Source organism: Pholcus phalangioides, unplaced genomic scaffold, assembly GCF_987345545.1.
Source record: "Pholcus phalangioides strain wild (caught in Gottingen) unplaced genomic scaffold, Ppha-v1.0 ptg000042l_1, whole genome shotgun sequence".
Taxonomy (NCBI): domain Eukaryota; kingdom Metazoa; phylum Arthropoda; class Arachnida; order Araneae; family Pholcidae; genus Pholcus; species Pholcus phalangioides.
Window position 1 is genome coordinate 8,695,494 of NW_028301628.1, and position 16,113 is coordinate 8,711,606.

General features: G+C 44.2%; 1 protein-coding gene across 1 annotated transcript; it reads right to left on the reverse strand.

The window, feature by feature from the left end:
• Positions 1-315: 315 nt before the first annotated feature.
• LOC149064430 (uncharacterized) lies at positions 316-3,404 on the reverse strand. The gene is made up of 4 exons (XM_089254785.1): positions 3,259-3,404; positions 1,062-1,157; positions 624-737; positions 316-508 (listed from the first exon to the last, which is right to left on the reverse strand). The coding sequence occupies exons 1-4, from the start codon at positions 3,304-3,306 to the stop codon at positions 416-418; spliced, it is 351 nt and encodes a 116-aa protein (XP_089110911.1). The 5' UTR covers positions 3,307-3,404; the 3' UTR covers positions 316-415.
• Between the last annotated feature and the right edge of the window lie 12,709 nt (positions 3,405-16,113).

The window sequence follows — 16,113 nt, forward strand, 5'->3', positions numbered from 1 at the left end:
GTTTGAATTCACATACAGAGAGATCTCTAGATTAATGGTTCCCACCCGGGGGGTACGCAAAAATTAACCAGCGATGGTGGAAATGAGTAAAATGATGAAAAAAAAGTGAAAAAAAAACCAGTTACGAAAAATAATACGTTTTTAGAAGTTTCGAACGCGTTCCTATGCACTTTTAGCGAAACGCTATCATCCTATGCATTTCAATATACCTAGTACACATTTCTATAGAAAATTATTTCGAGAGCCATGCATTTTGCTTTAGATTGTAGTTAACGACTTGCAGCTCTTTTTGCGCAAAACAAAAAAATTTACCAGTTTTCCCAAAAAGAATTTTATTTTATTTTCAAATAAATTCCATTATGAATAGCCATCAAATACGGGGAGAAAATAAATCTTCTTAGCTATTTTTGCTCCTTCAGCCAAAAAATGGAATCTGCAAGTTGCCTCCCTGCGTGTTACCTCCTGGATTTATGACGCCTCCGATCTGGCACACTCCACCTTTGCAGAGCTGTAAATTCAGACAAAAGAACAGAAATTCAGAATCCACAGGCTCGTATTGCTCTGCTCAACTCATAAAAGTGGAATACGTAAAAGGAAAATGCTATGCAGTGTCGTAGGCTTACCCCAGTGGGTGCCAATCCACCGATTTCGCAGCACGGCTGTCCATCGGGAGACCAATATTCGGCGCTTGTTCCGTCACTGAAATCGCACTGTATCTGGCACGACCACATGCTCACCTGCGGAAACATTCGAAATTGTCAGCAATATTTCGACATTTTCAACCTATTTGCATCCTCCCTCGCTACCAGTCCCGTATCATTACGCATCATCTAAGGAAACGGGTTCAATGGGAGACCCAGTTTCCTTTGATAACCCACAATTCACAAAACGTGAAAATCGGATTATTCCATTCTCGGAAATGAGGGACACTCGTGGATGCAAATGGCTTGAAATGATTCGAGATGCTTTCAGTTTACTGGAAAAGAAAATACTGGCTGGAATTATTCTGAATCCATGATGACAATGATGATCACCGCTAAACATTTCTATACAGTACTAACCTTGACCGCCGTGAAATTTCGTCCGCCTGCGGCGTAGGAGCATATCTTTGTCTCTTCTTCCATCGGTACACCCGGTATTAAACAAGTGGCGCACACCTGTATCAAATGCAATAGGTTAAACAATATTTTTTGCCTACTCAGAAAAAAATAAAATAAGATTTAGACCACACAATTACATAAAGGACACAATGTAAAAAAATATCGAAATAACCAAAGAACTGAAATTAACCATTTCGCGTGCAAGCTGTTCGTGTTAAATTTGAATGATCTGTATTAGACGTAAATGTCGTAACTTTGTTCCACGTTAAAAGAAGGGGAGAAAGGAAAACATACATATATATATATATATATACATACACACACACACACGGGGTGATTATAAAAAAACTATCCCGACATATGGGCCCCTAACTATCATACTATTCACAGAAACTGAATGAAATTTTGGCATAAGGTATTTTGAGGTATGCGCTCAGGAATGATATGGAAAACAACAGTGTCACTCTAACAGTTACGGTTACAGTGAGAAAATTTCGAAAATATCAAATGGCAAGCAAAAAATATCAATTCAAGTTTTTTGTATTGGAATGCGATCTCCATACTGAAAAACACTAAATAGCGTTGGAATGGTACCTGTAGCACGAAAATCCCCGGAGCTAGGCAAGGTAAAAGTAAAAAGGACTTTGCTGTGCACCAGAGCATTAATGTTCGTTTCATTCGTCACACCGTTTCTTCGGCTGAGATCCCAGCCTGATTAGTCCTCCACAAGGTCATGTGGAAAATTTGTGAAACACAATAAAATGCTTTATTTTATGCAAGAACCCAGTCCTTTTGCAAACCGCGCAAACGCACTACCCGTATACACCATAGGAGATAGGACCATTCCATCTTTATTTACGCACTGTGGCGTGACGCACTGAAGTAGATGCTCAGTAATCTGCCCTTAACTTGAGCAAATGTCCCCCCACCAGGGGTGTTGCCCGGTTTACAAGAGGACTGAGTTCGTTTCCCGGTGGAGACCCGTAACATTTTCTTACCGAGTTCACCTTGGCATAATATCCAGGGGAAAAAAGACTTTCCTTCAAGTATATTAACTTTGACTATACAAACATCTTTGTCGTTATTCTCACGGGGTCCCTAGTTTCTGCTTTGCCCAGGGGTCCCCTCTTATGTCAAATTCGAGCTCTGGCAATGAACCAATGTTTACAACAATTTCAGAGACCTTTGTTTGACTCGGAGGGGGGAGAGAGCCTTATATGGCCGACCCATTATAACATCATTACGTATTATACCATCTCGAATGGCGATAGAAAACCATGTATACGACTGAATGAATGGACTCTGGCACCAGACTTATCCTATCTCCAAGAGATCTCTTCTAGCCTAATTTCTTATCGGAGTCCAAAAGAAAATGTTGTTACCTAAAACAGTCTGATTGTATATCTAGTGTTGTGTCTGATTTTTCAGTGCTATCTATATTCAGTGTCATCTATATTTCGAATTGTGAGTGAAGTGTGATGATTGAATATTTGTACCGTTATATGCCTGTTGCTGTCTGTGGTGAGACTTTTAACGGAGATCGGCTCCCATTCGCGCTTGGAATGATTGATACCACGAACCTGACAGGTCAATTAAGAAATACTATGTTAAAGAAGACCCGTTGACAACAAACCTCAACCTACCATTCCCCAGAAGAAGAAACAATCCCCGGTTAGGGACACTTTCAAAGCATCAATTCTGAGGTCGGTGGGATCGAGTGCGAAGGCAGGGCGCCACCCGGGCACGGCTCGAGGGAACTCTATAGCACCTCGTGCGCATTCCTCTGCGGGATTTCTGATTAATCGGTTAGACGTTCATGCTAGTGCTGCCATTGGTCTTCCACATGTTGAAGTGAAGATAATAAATTTTTGAATTTTTGTTATGGTAGTATCATATTGAAGGTCTGCTTGCTCTCTGCGGAGAGACTTTAGGGTAGGATAGTTGGAAAATCAGAAGGGAAACTAATGATATTCCATAGCATTTAACACCAACTGTAGAAGACTTGTAAGAGGCCTCGGGGAGTGGGGGGCAGTATCAGCTCGAACGCAAGGTCATTCAACTTAGATACACAATATTGCATCATATAAATGCATTTGGCACTCGCTATATGAAGCTCTGTATATTGTGGGTCGCCAAATGAGTATCAAGTAATACTTACGAATGCTGCGGCCAAGACGAGAGCCAGAGATACGACGTTTGAGGACATGGCGAGGTATGATGTGATCCAAAACAAACAATACTAGTGACAAAATCCTTTCGCTTTTTATATGATATGCACAAGCCAATTACATCTCAGGAACAGCTGCTCAAACATGACAACTATCGACCAATAATCTATTCCTTCGTTGGACCACTAATTTCAAGGTCGGTTAATAGTGTCGGCTCTTCGTGTCCTTATTGTTTGTTTCGCGGAAAGAGAAACAACATGTGGTTTGTCTCGCTCGTCACTCTCGTATTGTTACATAATAAGGACTCATTAGAAAACTTTAATTAATGAAGATCAAAAATATTGTGAGATGAAAAACAACGACTCCTTGGCAATAACAAGTCCCGATATTTGCCAGCTTCCGGAAGAGAAATCAAAATAGAGTGTGCGCGTGATGTTTTCCATTTTTGCCACCTGAAAAATGTGTGTTTTATTTATTTATTTTTGCTTATTTTTGCGGGGATCCATGATGCAGCCACCTCGTTGGGCAATTTGCCTGTTGTGGCGTTGTATTTGTATTTGTAAGTGCACGAAATCCTCTCCCCCCCCCCCCCACCAACAGAATGGACAGACCAATGGATCTTAAACTTTGGTCACGCATGAGCATCGTGGAACCCCCGGACCAAGTGATTTTTCCGAGGGTCCCCCCCCCCCACACTAATGACTGCCTACCAATTTGCATGCTTCCATTCGAAATTTTAATCAGATTTGATTTTCATGAGGCAATGACCGATTGGGCCCATGCGTTAAGATGGCACTAGCCGCAAACTATTAGGGGGGCCGAATTCATTCAGTACGTTGTTCTAACTTTAACCAAATTGAATACTGAATCGCGATTCGGATATTCATCCAGTGTCTACCGGATTGTGCCTCGAATAGATCAACGCATGGCTGAACACATTGTGTGAGTTGGTCTACCCAAAAGTAACAAGGCGTTTTCTTTGGTAAAAAAAAGAAAACGCTGCGGATAACGGACGTGACTTCCATACGCCATGAAGCAGGAAAGTGTCGCTTTCAGAATGTCAACCATGACATAATAAATGATTCAGTAATTAAGGCATAATCACACTATTATTCATCGTGTCACTGAGCACGACTCTCAGAGGACTCTTGCAACGATCGTTGCTGGAACGGTATAATGACCACCCGTACGCGTCCATTTTACATACCTATTTCTGTGACACTAGACCAGCAGTCAGTGTTGTTTCTCAATCTTTCTGAAACCAGGCACTAGTAAAATGTCTGAAAAAAATTCAACGGACCACCAACAATGAATCCTGAGTGGTGTGACCATACCACTCGTGTTTACGGGACATTCTTTTAAGTCCATTATTTTCCCATTATCAGAGGCGTATTTAAAGAGGTTGGGGGGGGGACAGGGGCTCAGCAGGCTATAGCCCAAGGTGGCAAGTTAGGAGGGGAGTTTGAGATACCAGTGGTCAAGAAAATTAGGGGTCATTCAAGTATTAAGTCAGCATCGAGGGGTTTCGGATTCGCTGACTTTTAATGACAAGGGGGGAGGGGGGGGGTTTGAAGGTTGCTTACGTCATCAACCACCCCTTTTTAAAGATATGAAATATTCTAAGCTGCTGACAGGGGGGGGGGGGGCGTCAGACTTTTGCTGAAAAGGGGGGGGGGTCAAAAATGGCTGAAAATTTGCTTACGTAATACTTGAATGGTCCCGTAATAGAATGGGAGAAGGGACGGCAAAATTTGAATACTACGCTGGTGTTAAAGTCATGAATGAATCTAATTATGTCTGGAGAACGAGGGGCTAAGTCAGTGAGTGACCAACAAGTGAGTTAGAGGGTTGAAACATGTGAGTGATCAAAACAGTGTGCAAGCATATGAGTGGCCAAAAGAGGGACCCTAGAGAGTAAAGGGCCAGTTCTGTGGGTCACCCTGGGTGAAACCAGTTCTGTGGGTCACCCTAGGTGAAACCAGTTCTGTGAGTCACCTAGAATCAGGAACCAAGTCTGTGAGCTACCAAAAGAAGGGCCTAGAGAACGAGAAACCAGGTCTGGGAGTGACCTAGAGAGTGAAGGACCGGTTCTGTGCGAGTCACCCAGAGTGAGGAACCAGCTCTGTGAGTCACCTAGAAGGATTATCGAGGACCAGGTCTGTGAACTAAAGGGCCTAGAGAGCGAGAAACCAAGTCGGGATGTGACCTAGAGAGTGAAGTCTGTCGAGTCACCCAGAGTGAGGAACCAGCTCTGTGAGTCAACCTGGAAGGACTATCCGGGACCAGGTCTGTTAGATATAAAAAAAGTGACCTAGATAGTGAAGGAACAGTTCTGAGTCACCTAGAATCAGGGGACCGGGTCTGTGATCTACAGAAAGAGTGACCTAGAGAGTGAAGGACCAGTTCTGTGAGTCACCAGGAGTGACCTAGAGAGTGAAGGACCAGTTCTGTGAGGTACCGAAAGAATGAACTAAATGGAGAGATACCAGATCGATGAGTGATCAAAAGAGTGACCCTGAGAGTTAAGGACAAGTTCTGTGAATCACCTAGAATCAGGGACCAGGTCATTGAGCTACGGAAAGAATGGCCTAAAGAGCGAGAAACCAGACCAGTGAATAACCAAAAATGGTTATCTAGAGCGTGTGCAAGCATGTAAATGATCAAAAGAGTGACCGTGCTAGTGAAGCACCTGATCAGTGAACCATAGTGACCAAGAAAGCAATCACGAGATTTGTGAGTGACCAAAGGAGTGATTTAGAAACTGGGGGGGGGGGGCGGAGCTGAGTGGGCTATAGCCTATGACGGAAAATTGGACGAATGAGAGTGGTCAAGAAAATCGAACTAGAACAGGTGAAGGGCGGCAAACCCATTAATCCGCCTCTGCCAATAACGTATCTAATTTTTTTCCCAAGTGTATCATGTTTTGCTCCCATGCTATTAAGGGGAACGTTCCAATAGCCCTAAAAGCTATTGCCACCCCTGAATAGATTGGAAGCAAATGAAAATGAGACATGGAGGAAGGGAGGTTATAACAAGGATTGAAATCCTGGTTAGGGGTATTGAAACGGCACCTAGCGTGTCAAAAATAGTCGAACATGAATGCTCAATCGATTTAAAAACGTCATGACGTGATAAGATACTCAAGGAACTACCAGCAGTTTCTATTGATATTCTTTCTATGACATTGTTTCCGTTTGTTATGAGAGCTTTGAGAGCACAGCTGAAACTGTGTGCGATGCAGTAATTACTATCGCCCTTCCTCCGACCCCTTTGGTGGAGAGCTATTATATTACCGTTTGGTGTGGTCAGAGGCGGATTTATGGTTTTGCCGCCTGTGAGCAACACAAAATTTTCCACCCCTCTCCCATTCTAGTCGAATTTTCTTGAACACCTCCCGCCCGCGGGCCAAATGCGGTTCCTCCAAGAGGTTCCATCCGTCCCGCAGAAGGTGTTCCGGGAGAAAAGTATACACACACACGATGAATGCCTATGCTGACCATGTTTCCTTCATGAAAATACGAGAAATCTGGATCCATACACATACATACGGGATATCGCCAATCAGCCCAAAAACAAAATGATCTAATACAGCGGTTCTCAACCTTTGACTCGCGGAGCCCTTTTTGGCATATAATTTCTATGGCGGAGCCCCGTAGACCTATTTTTTACTTATTTATCAAAATTACTGACTTATTTTTATTATTCTAAAGTAATTATAATTTTCTTTTTCAAATGGAGTGGCCGCGGAGCCCTTGAGGAGCGCACAAGGAGCCCCAACGGCTCCGCGGAGCACCGGTTGAGAACCGCTGTTGCAGGGTGTAAAAGTAATCCGTGGACAATTTTAAAGATGTCTGTTTGTTTGTGTTGATACTCACTCATTTTTTTTTAAAACGATGACGGATAACAGAAACTGACGGTTGAGCGAGTGACGGTTAATGAGAAATAAGAATAAGTGAAGGAGTGCTGAGCAAGTGAGTGGAAAAATAAGTAGGTGAGTGAGTGAGAGTTTTTTAGTGGGTGGGTGAGCAAGTAAGTAAATAGATGAGCGAGTGAGTGAGCACATGAACACTTTAGTGACTTTACTAGCTTGTTCACTGGCTGATTCACCAACTCATTCGGTCCCTCACTTGCTCAATCAGTCGCTCACACATTCACTTACTTGCTCGATCACTCGCTCACACATTCACTCTATTGCTTAATCACTCGCTCACACATTCATTCCCTTGCTTAATCACTCGCTCACACATTCATTCCCTTGCTCACATATTCACTCGCTCACACATTCATTCCCTTGCTCACATATTCACTCGCTCACACATTCATTCCCTTGCTCACATATTCACTCACTTGCTCAATCACTCGCTCACACATTCACTTACTTGCTCGATCACTCGCTCACACATTCACTTACTTGCTCAATCACTCGCTCACACTTTCATTCACTTGCTCACATATTCACTCACTTGCTCAATCACTCGCTCACACATTCACTTACTTGCTCGATCACTCACTCACACATTCCCTCACTTGCTCAATCACTCGCTCACACATTCACTTACTTGCTCGATCACTCGCTCACACATTCCCTCACTTGCTCAATCACTCGCTCACACATTCACTTACTTGCCCGATCACTCGCTCACACATTCATTCACTGGCTCACATATTCACTTACTCGCTCACACATTCATTCACTGGCTCACATATTCACTTACTCGCTCACACATTAATTCACTGGCTCACATATTCACTTACTCGCTCACATATTCATTCACTGGCTCACATATTCACTTACTTGCTCAATCGCTCGTGACGAACAGTTTGTCCGTGAAATTTTCATATTGGTGAATTGAGTGGCGAGATGAATTGCTGTCGGGGAATTTTCCCATGAATCCAGGATATAAGATATTCTTCAATAATGATTGATTTGCACAATTTTTCAATATTACTTCAATATTTTCGCTCAATAAAAATCAATGATTCGCTGATTGCTAATCTCTCACGTGACTAACTTTGCGCTTAGCAGTGTTGATAAGTTTCGGTTTTACTCCACGTTGGAGAGAATGTGGTTATGGTTAATATGTACAGGTCCTCTCCGTAAAATAAGTGCGTAATTCTCTCCGTAAACATTAGGAGTAGGAGCGTTAGCGGTTAAATAGCAAGATGAATCGGATTAGCGGTCATGATGATTAGTTCTCGATGTTTTTCGTTAATGTACTGGATGAAAGAGTGATATCGTGTGTTATATCGATACTTTAATGATGATGGTGATTGTGGCCCGGTTCAACGTTTGATGAGTTGATGGTGCTCTGATTCTTTTTGGTTTTTATTGTGAGCATTTGGAGCCAATGATCGATGCTTTCTCGTTAAGGTTTGCTTCCAGATTTTGTTATCAAAAAGTCCGTTGATATACGAAATTGGCATGTTTAGTGATACCTCGGCTAACGAACGCCTCGACTCAGGAATTTTTCGGCTAACGAAGAACGCCTGGCAGTCGAGCCGTTAGGAAGCTAGCCTCTCACTGTGCAGGTCTGGCGGCGGAAGCGGCGAGTTTTCTGCCGCGAAAATTTACATTTTGACGTATGGAAGACGGCGAGAAGGAAGGGGGACAGGTACAGATATCAATGTTTTGAAGGGGGTAAAAAAAGGCGGCAAAAAAAAGCAATGGGTGTTCGCCACGAAATTCCTTATCTCGCGGCAAATCGACGCGACGGCGGAAAAACTTTGGTGGGATCTCAGCCTTATAGAAAGTTGTGTAAAATCATATCACAGGAGCAATCAAAAGTTTGATCGATCAAGGATTACATGACATAGGGGTGGAGCACCCCATTCCACTCAGAGAATTCAAACGGTACTAGTGTCCTCTTGTCGAAGCAGTCGATTGACGGTGTATTGATAACTCATGTGGTCAATCCTATATATCCCGATGAAAATTTTACGGGAACCACAGAAAACCAACTTCAGATGAACCAACTTGACCACCACTGTGGTGACGGTAGAGTTCGAACCCGGGTTCTCGCATTCGACCACCACAATGGTTTAGTGTACATACCTACGTTTGACTGCAGTAGTCTTGAATGAAACGGTTTCTGCTCAGCTCTGCGAACCCTTAGCCCACCACCTCAAAACCCGGCACCATTGGCACAGTGACTCGAAACAACGAGCCAGTGATACCATTGCCACGACGATGTTGAGTGTAAGTGGCTGAGCAACTGACCTCCAAATGCAGAGAGGACGAACGCAAAGGGTTCGCTCACTCAAACTGCCGGGGGTCACGATGCTCGGTACCTCTCTGGTCCACAGAGCTAAGCCAAACTAACAGGGGAGAAAGAACAACGAACCACAAAAACATCAAACGAAGACATTGGGAACCCTTCCCAGAGCTACCTAACCGTGTCAATGCCCACGACCGAAGCCCTAAAAACTGTGATTCTTACCTGAATCTAGATTAAGCCTCATACAGAGGCCTTCCTTCGAGGTTAGACGCAAACACGTCTTACCGGAATGGAATCTCCAACACGAATGATTTTCAACAGACGTTTCAACACCTCCAAAATGAATTTTTAGGTGATTCCGTTGTGCTAAATAATGAGCAAGAAAGTAATTCATTTGTTGAAACACATTGTTATTCAACTATGGTAAGAGCGAATCACAGTGGTGCGCAAACCGTGGGTCGTGTCAATGAACTGAGGTGAGGTTGGGGAGGGGAGGGGGTCATGAGAGATTCTCCAAAATAAAAACTTGCAAATAAGAAAATTTATTAAAAAATATGTCAAAACTAAAGAATGCCTTTATTCAGCTGAGCTAATTACCATGTATCATACTGTAATTTGTTTTGTAACGTAATTTTGTCAAATTCTGCTTGTACAATAACCAATATATCGGCTACGTCATGCCAGAATCACGAATGTGCCATGTCCTCGCAAAAAAAAAAAAATGAACGTGAGAAATGACATTTGAATGGATTCTCTAGCCATGTTACTCTATGAAAGCTATGGAAGCGCATCCGCGTTTCAGGAACAACTTTGATGGTATATATCAGCGGTTCTCAACCTTTTTTGACTCGCGGAGCTCTTTTCAGTACATAACTTTTATATCGGAGCCCTGTTTGACTCGAGGAGCCCTTTTTGTATATAATTTTTATGGCGAAACCCTGTAGGCCTCTGTTTTTCATTTTATATATATCTATCAAATTTACTTATTTATTTTATTTTCCTTGAGTCACCGCGGAGCCCCTAAGAAGTGCACACGGAGCACCGGTTGAGAACCGCTGATCTAAGAAAAGTGAAATTGCCAATTAGGCCTACAACCAAAACAAAATTGTCAAAGGAAAGTAAAGCTACCAATTACGACCAAAAAAGTTGTCAAAGGCAAATGAAGTTGCTAATTAGGGCCACAAAAATTCTCAAAGGATTACAGACAGAAAAAATTTCATAAGTCAAGTACACTTGCCAATTGCAGGAAAAAAAACCGTCAAAGGCAGGTAAAGTTGTCAATTACAGCTAAAAAATCGTATTGTCAAATGCATTCATTTATGTCACCAGAATAATCTCAATTTTTGATTTCAAAAAAATCATGTAAGCCTCGTTGAAAATAAGGGTAAAAACGAGGCATTTTTTTTTTCATGACAGGGCCCCGCAACTAGGGGACAGCAGGCGGGTCTCGTGCCCGGACGCTAGACCCGAGGGGACGCAAATTTTATTTTGAAACCTCTGCTTCAACCGTCAAATTGTCCCGGGTGACCAAGCATCTAGTTGCGGCCCAGTTTTATGAATGTGTTGGGACGACCAAAATCACGGGAATATCTCTTAAAATACGGGTCATATCATCTTTCCTAAACTTACAAATTTTTCTGGGACGTGAACGGCAAAAATGCCGCATATCACAGAGTTAGAATAATATATCTTTAGTCTATGCCGCATATCTCCCTCCCGCAGACTGAAAAAGACTCCAAGGCACACTTGCTCTTGAGTGTCGTAAAAGTGAAATTTCGGAATCTCCCCCTCACCCCCCCTTGAAACTCCAATATAATTTCAAGAGTAGCTCAAACGTTATTATTTTTTTTTTCAAGAATGAAACTCTATGAAAAATGTCGAGTGGGAGATATTATTTTCCCTCTTATATTATCCTTGAATAGGGTGTAACATGGTAGCCTGAAATTAAACGCTTTAACCGTATTTATAATTGTTCGTTCGAAAGGACTGCGAAGGGTAACACTTGAAAAAAAAAATTATCTCAGGGGAAGGGGTCGACGATTAGGTACATCGCAGCAGGTTTCGTTTTCAAACATCGCGTTATTCGGATGTCTTTTGAAAGACAAAAGAGTCACAGTTTGATACAATGAAGTGCCTGTATAGTATGCCCCCACTCCCCGCATGGAGGAAGCTCTATCTTGGCGCGTGGGGGCCTCCCCGGGCATGGTCGGGGTGGGGGGGGGAAGCCCTTTTTAGTAAAGTGATTTTCCAACTTCGAGGTGCGAATGCTAGCCGGACTCCAATTTGGAAAGTCCCTCCGCAGAGAGAATAGGCAGCCCTTCATCATAATACAGACATAACATGGGATTTCAGGAATTCTAACCATAAGTACCTAAGTTTTCTATTAAGTACCTAAGAGTTCTAACCACATTAATACCATCTTAACTTCAAAATATGGAAGACGGATGGCAGCACCAGCAAGAACATGAATCAAGCGCAACTTCTCTTGAGGCCCCCGGGTCGTGCCCGGGTGGGCCCATGCGTTAAGACGGCACTGCGCCTACCTTGCTGGAAGTAATTTATGACAACAGAAATACGTTACTTACACAACACGTTCCGACATTTGCCGATTCGTTAGAAATTCCAGAGGGGAATGTGTGCGAGGAGTTGCATATATAGTTAAGTAGTAGCATTAAAGTGATTTTTAGAGGGTAAGTATGTAAATTGGTACTTCCAGCAAGGTAGGCGTAGTGCCGTCTTAACGCATGGGCCCACCCGGGAACGGCCTGGGGGCCTCAAGAGAAGAGGGGAGCCTCACAAAAATGCGATCCGGTTGAAATTTTCTAGGATTTACCAGGTAGGGCCTCCGAAAAACCACTTGGCTCGGGAGACCCATGATGCTCTTAAGACGGCCCTGGGTAGCGGGTGCCCAGAACATTTGCTCACTTGCTCGGAACCCCCCCCCCCCCCAGCGTCAAAGGTGAAGTTGACTGATCTAATGTATATATGCATATATGAATTGGCATCATCATCATCGTGCCCCCCCCCAGTAATAATGACCGTGCCCCCCCCCCCAGACTTCCAAGTCTATCCTCGCCTATGCCCTGAGATCAAAAGAAACAAATTCTACAGTGAGAAAAAACAACCCACACATCAGGGACCGTAGCTGCCTTCTTGGCACGCCGGGGCAGACATCTTGAGGGGGGGGGGGGGGGCTTAAAAGTGGAAAAAAGTTATGCAAAATAAGTGTACATTATTTGCGAGCCTATCCCCTTCCCACACATTCGCTCGGGTTCCCGGTTGCCCTGGCTTAGTTACGGCTCTGTCACACATTTGTGGCACCGGGGTATGAATGGTTTAAGATGGGGCCCGAGGATGCTGATTCTATTACATTCGAATCCCGTTTTAACGAATACCCCGTTATAACAAAAATCTCGTTTTAACGAACACTTTTCTAATCCCCCCCTCCGATAATTTTACGTGGGAACAATGCGAAACTGGAATTCCTTTATAACAAAGTTTCGTTATAACGAAGTAATTTCTCCGGTCTCTTCGGAGCGGTCTCTGCGTTCGTTATAACGGCATTCGACTGTGTTGGTTTAGAGCAGTGTTTTCTTTATCGTTTTTGCCCATGTCCCGCCCCCTTTTTTTCTTCTCGTGACCCTCCTGTCTTATCCAAGGTACCCCAACCCAGAGCGGTCTTAAGGCATGGGCCCACCCGGGCACGGCCCGGGGGCCACAAGCAAAGAGAGGCCTCAGAAAAATGAGATCTGGTTGAAAGTTTCGAGAAGTTGTTTGGTAGAGCCTCAGAAAAATCCATTAGCCCGGGGGCCCATGATACTCTTAAGACGGCCCTGCCCCAACCCCCATCCAATGGAGAGACGCTTTTATGCTTATTGCATTGAATTTAATCAAAACTAAATATTAATAAAAAACAAAAATCTTATAAATAAAAAAGTTTGGTCTGTGGAACCCTACCTATGCTAGGACAGCATTTTCCACCTGTGATCCACTTTGTTGAAGGGTCCGCGGGATCCTTTTTGCGTTTGCATAAATTGTGCTGTGAAATTTTAATTTATTCCCCTTTTTATGATATGCAAATTATAAAAAAAAAACAATACCTACATCTTGGATTTTATGGGCGGCATCGAAATTGACCTGCTGACGCTGAAAAGGGTTCGCGACACCGAAAAGGTGTCACCAGACGCAGGCCTAACACAGTATTTCCTAACTTGGCAGATCCAGAAGGGAGCGATCATTCCTCCCAAGAACCGAATTATTTCCGAAAAACACAGGACGATCGAACTAATATGCACAATCAATCACCCCCGCCCAGACATATCACCCTGGATTCGAACCCACCCTGGGCTAGAGCAGAGACGCCCTTAGGGGGTGTGCGACAGGTGCGGCCGCACCGATCCCCGCACTTAGGTTAAATTATTGGAAGCTTTCGCCAATTTTTAAATTGTTTCTTTCATTAATTCTCAATTTACATCAGTTCTGGAATTATTTCGTTCATTAATTCTGTATTGTCTAGGGTTCAGGGCCACAACTATAAGACCAGGCTCGCAACTATATATTTTGTTACCCGGGGTAAGTCGGAATTTTGGCACCTCTTGCATGTAGAAAAAGCTGTTAAAGGGTGAATTCGGTGTCCATTGTGGTGCAGCGCCCGGGGCACTAGACCCGCCTGCTCTGCCCAAGTTGCGGCCCTGGTTGAGACGCACCTAGCTCTATTATTCGTCTGGTAAGGGCAACCCTGGGCAGGCCCGTCATTTGGGGGGGGGGCCAGGTCCATGGTTTTTGAAAATACACTAAAAATTGTATGTATATATAGATACATACATTGAGTACATGTTCTTTGTCCCCCCGGAAAAAGTTGAAATGACGGCCCTGACCCTGGGCTAGAGTTCAGTGAGCTTCCTTCTTTTGGGGACTCTATGGAGCCCTACGCCATGGGACTCTCTCAACATCATGGGTCCCTGTGCAAACTGATGTTGTGAGTGGGAAAGCTAGAAGTAACAGCTTACGTATGTGCGTACTTTCTCACGAAAACCGTAGTTTGAGATCTCATCGCGTAGATTCCCCCCCCCCCCATGAACATGAGGACCCCCATGAATCATGCCAGGATGGGGCCAAAGCGTGACTAGGGTTACTACTTCGTAACTACCTCGTAACTCTAGTTACTAACCCGGTGGGCCCGAGACGATTTTCATTTCTTTGTTTTTTCACACTATAAATTGACAAAAAGGGGGCCCGTGGCAAGTGACCTGTAGCCCAGCCTAAGGGCCGTATAGCTAGGCATCACTTTTTTTTTTTAAGGCAAGAGATGAGTTGCGTGTGATTTATTGCGGGGCCTCAGCCCCCTAACAAAAGTAATTTTTTTTAATACCCTGAATCAGAGGCGGTTTTAAAAGTGAGGGCGCGCCCTGGCCTTCTGAAGGGCACCGTAAAGACCCAACTCATTACACTCTTTTAAAATTTAAGAGGAGGGGCCTCAAACGAACTAAATCCGTTTCTGCCTTGAGCTCCCACGCAGTCATGGGCGGAGATACGGGGGGGGGGGGAGGATGGGCATTGTCCCCTGTATATCTATAGGCCAAAAAGGGCACATATTTCACCATTCATACATGGGGCGCCACAATGTCCAAGCTAACTAAGCATATAGTTGTGGCGTTGCTGCCAGGGCCTGTTTCTCATAAGTTCGGGGGCCCTGGACAAAAAACGATTTTGTGAGCCCTTTATATGTAGCATTCTTGGAAGCAGAGACGTACGCAGGAGTTAGAGGGAACTTTAGGGTCCGTGCCTTCCTCCAAGACGATCAAAAATTAAAAATACGTGTTATAATATTTTTGTAAAAAAATTGAAATATCCAAAGAAGATGGCAATTTTGGCATGCGAATGGTGCCCGAAAATTTTTGGGGCCTTGTCATGTGCCTCGTTTGCCCATACGCAGCAGGGCCGCAACTAGGAGGGGGGAGCAGGCCAGTCTCGTGTTCCCGGGCGCTAGACCTGAGAGGGCGCAAATTTCATTCTGAAACCTCTCTTTCAACATTACAAGGGGGGCGTCAAAATGCGCGCTTGCCTCCGAGTGACCAAGCATCTAGTTGCGGCCCTGCCCATGCGAGAGACAGGTCCTGGTTGCGGCCTTACTCTACGTTCCAGCACCCAAGTCCATGGCCGTCTTAAGAGCATCGTGGGCCCCCGGGCCAAATGATTTTTCTGAGGCCCTACGTAGTGAATTCTCTGAAATTTCAACCACATTTCATTTTTTGTGAGGCCCCCCGGGCCGTGCCCGGGTGGGCCCATGCGTTAAGACGGCACTGCCATGGCCCCCACAAGACCGGGGCCGATAGGGCCCGGGACAATTCTCATAATTTTTTGCTTTTTTACGATATAAATTAACTACAGAAGGGCCCGTGAAAAGTCTAACGGGGGCCCCCCCCCCCCCGCAAAAAATTTCAGCCTAACTATCTATCTTCTGCTCCAGGATGTGGGGGCCATGCTCAAGTCCCCCCTTCTTTTGATAATTAGATGCAGGTAAAATCAGCATGTATAAGTTGGATGTTTATCTGCAAAGGGGTCCCTGCAGGGTAACAGTCCAAAGCTCCCCACTTTGCAGAGTCATTCCGAAGTATAATAATAATCTTT

Bases quoted from the DNA above. Each gene is read 5' to 3' on its own strand.
- LOC149064430 (XM_089254785.1), bottom strand. From the start codon at position 3,306: ATGTCCTCAAACGTCGTATCTCTGGCTCTCGTCTTGGCCGCAGCATTC. The intron at 1,158-3,258 runs GTAAGTATTACT...CATTTGATACAG, and splicing joins TCGTCTTGGCCGCAGCATTC to GTGTGCGCCACTTGTTTAAT. The intron at 738-1,061 runs GTTAGTACTGTA...ATGTTTCCGCAG, and splicing joins GAAATTTCACGGCGGTCAAG to GTGAGCATGTGGTCGTGCCA.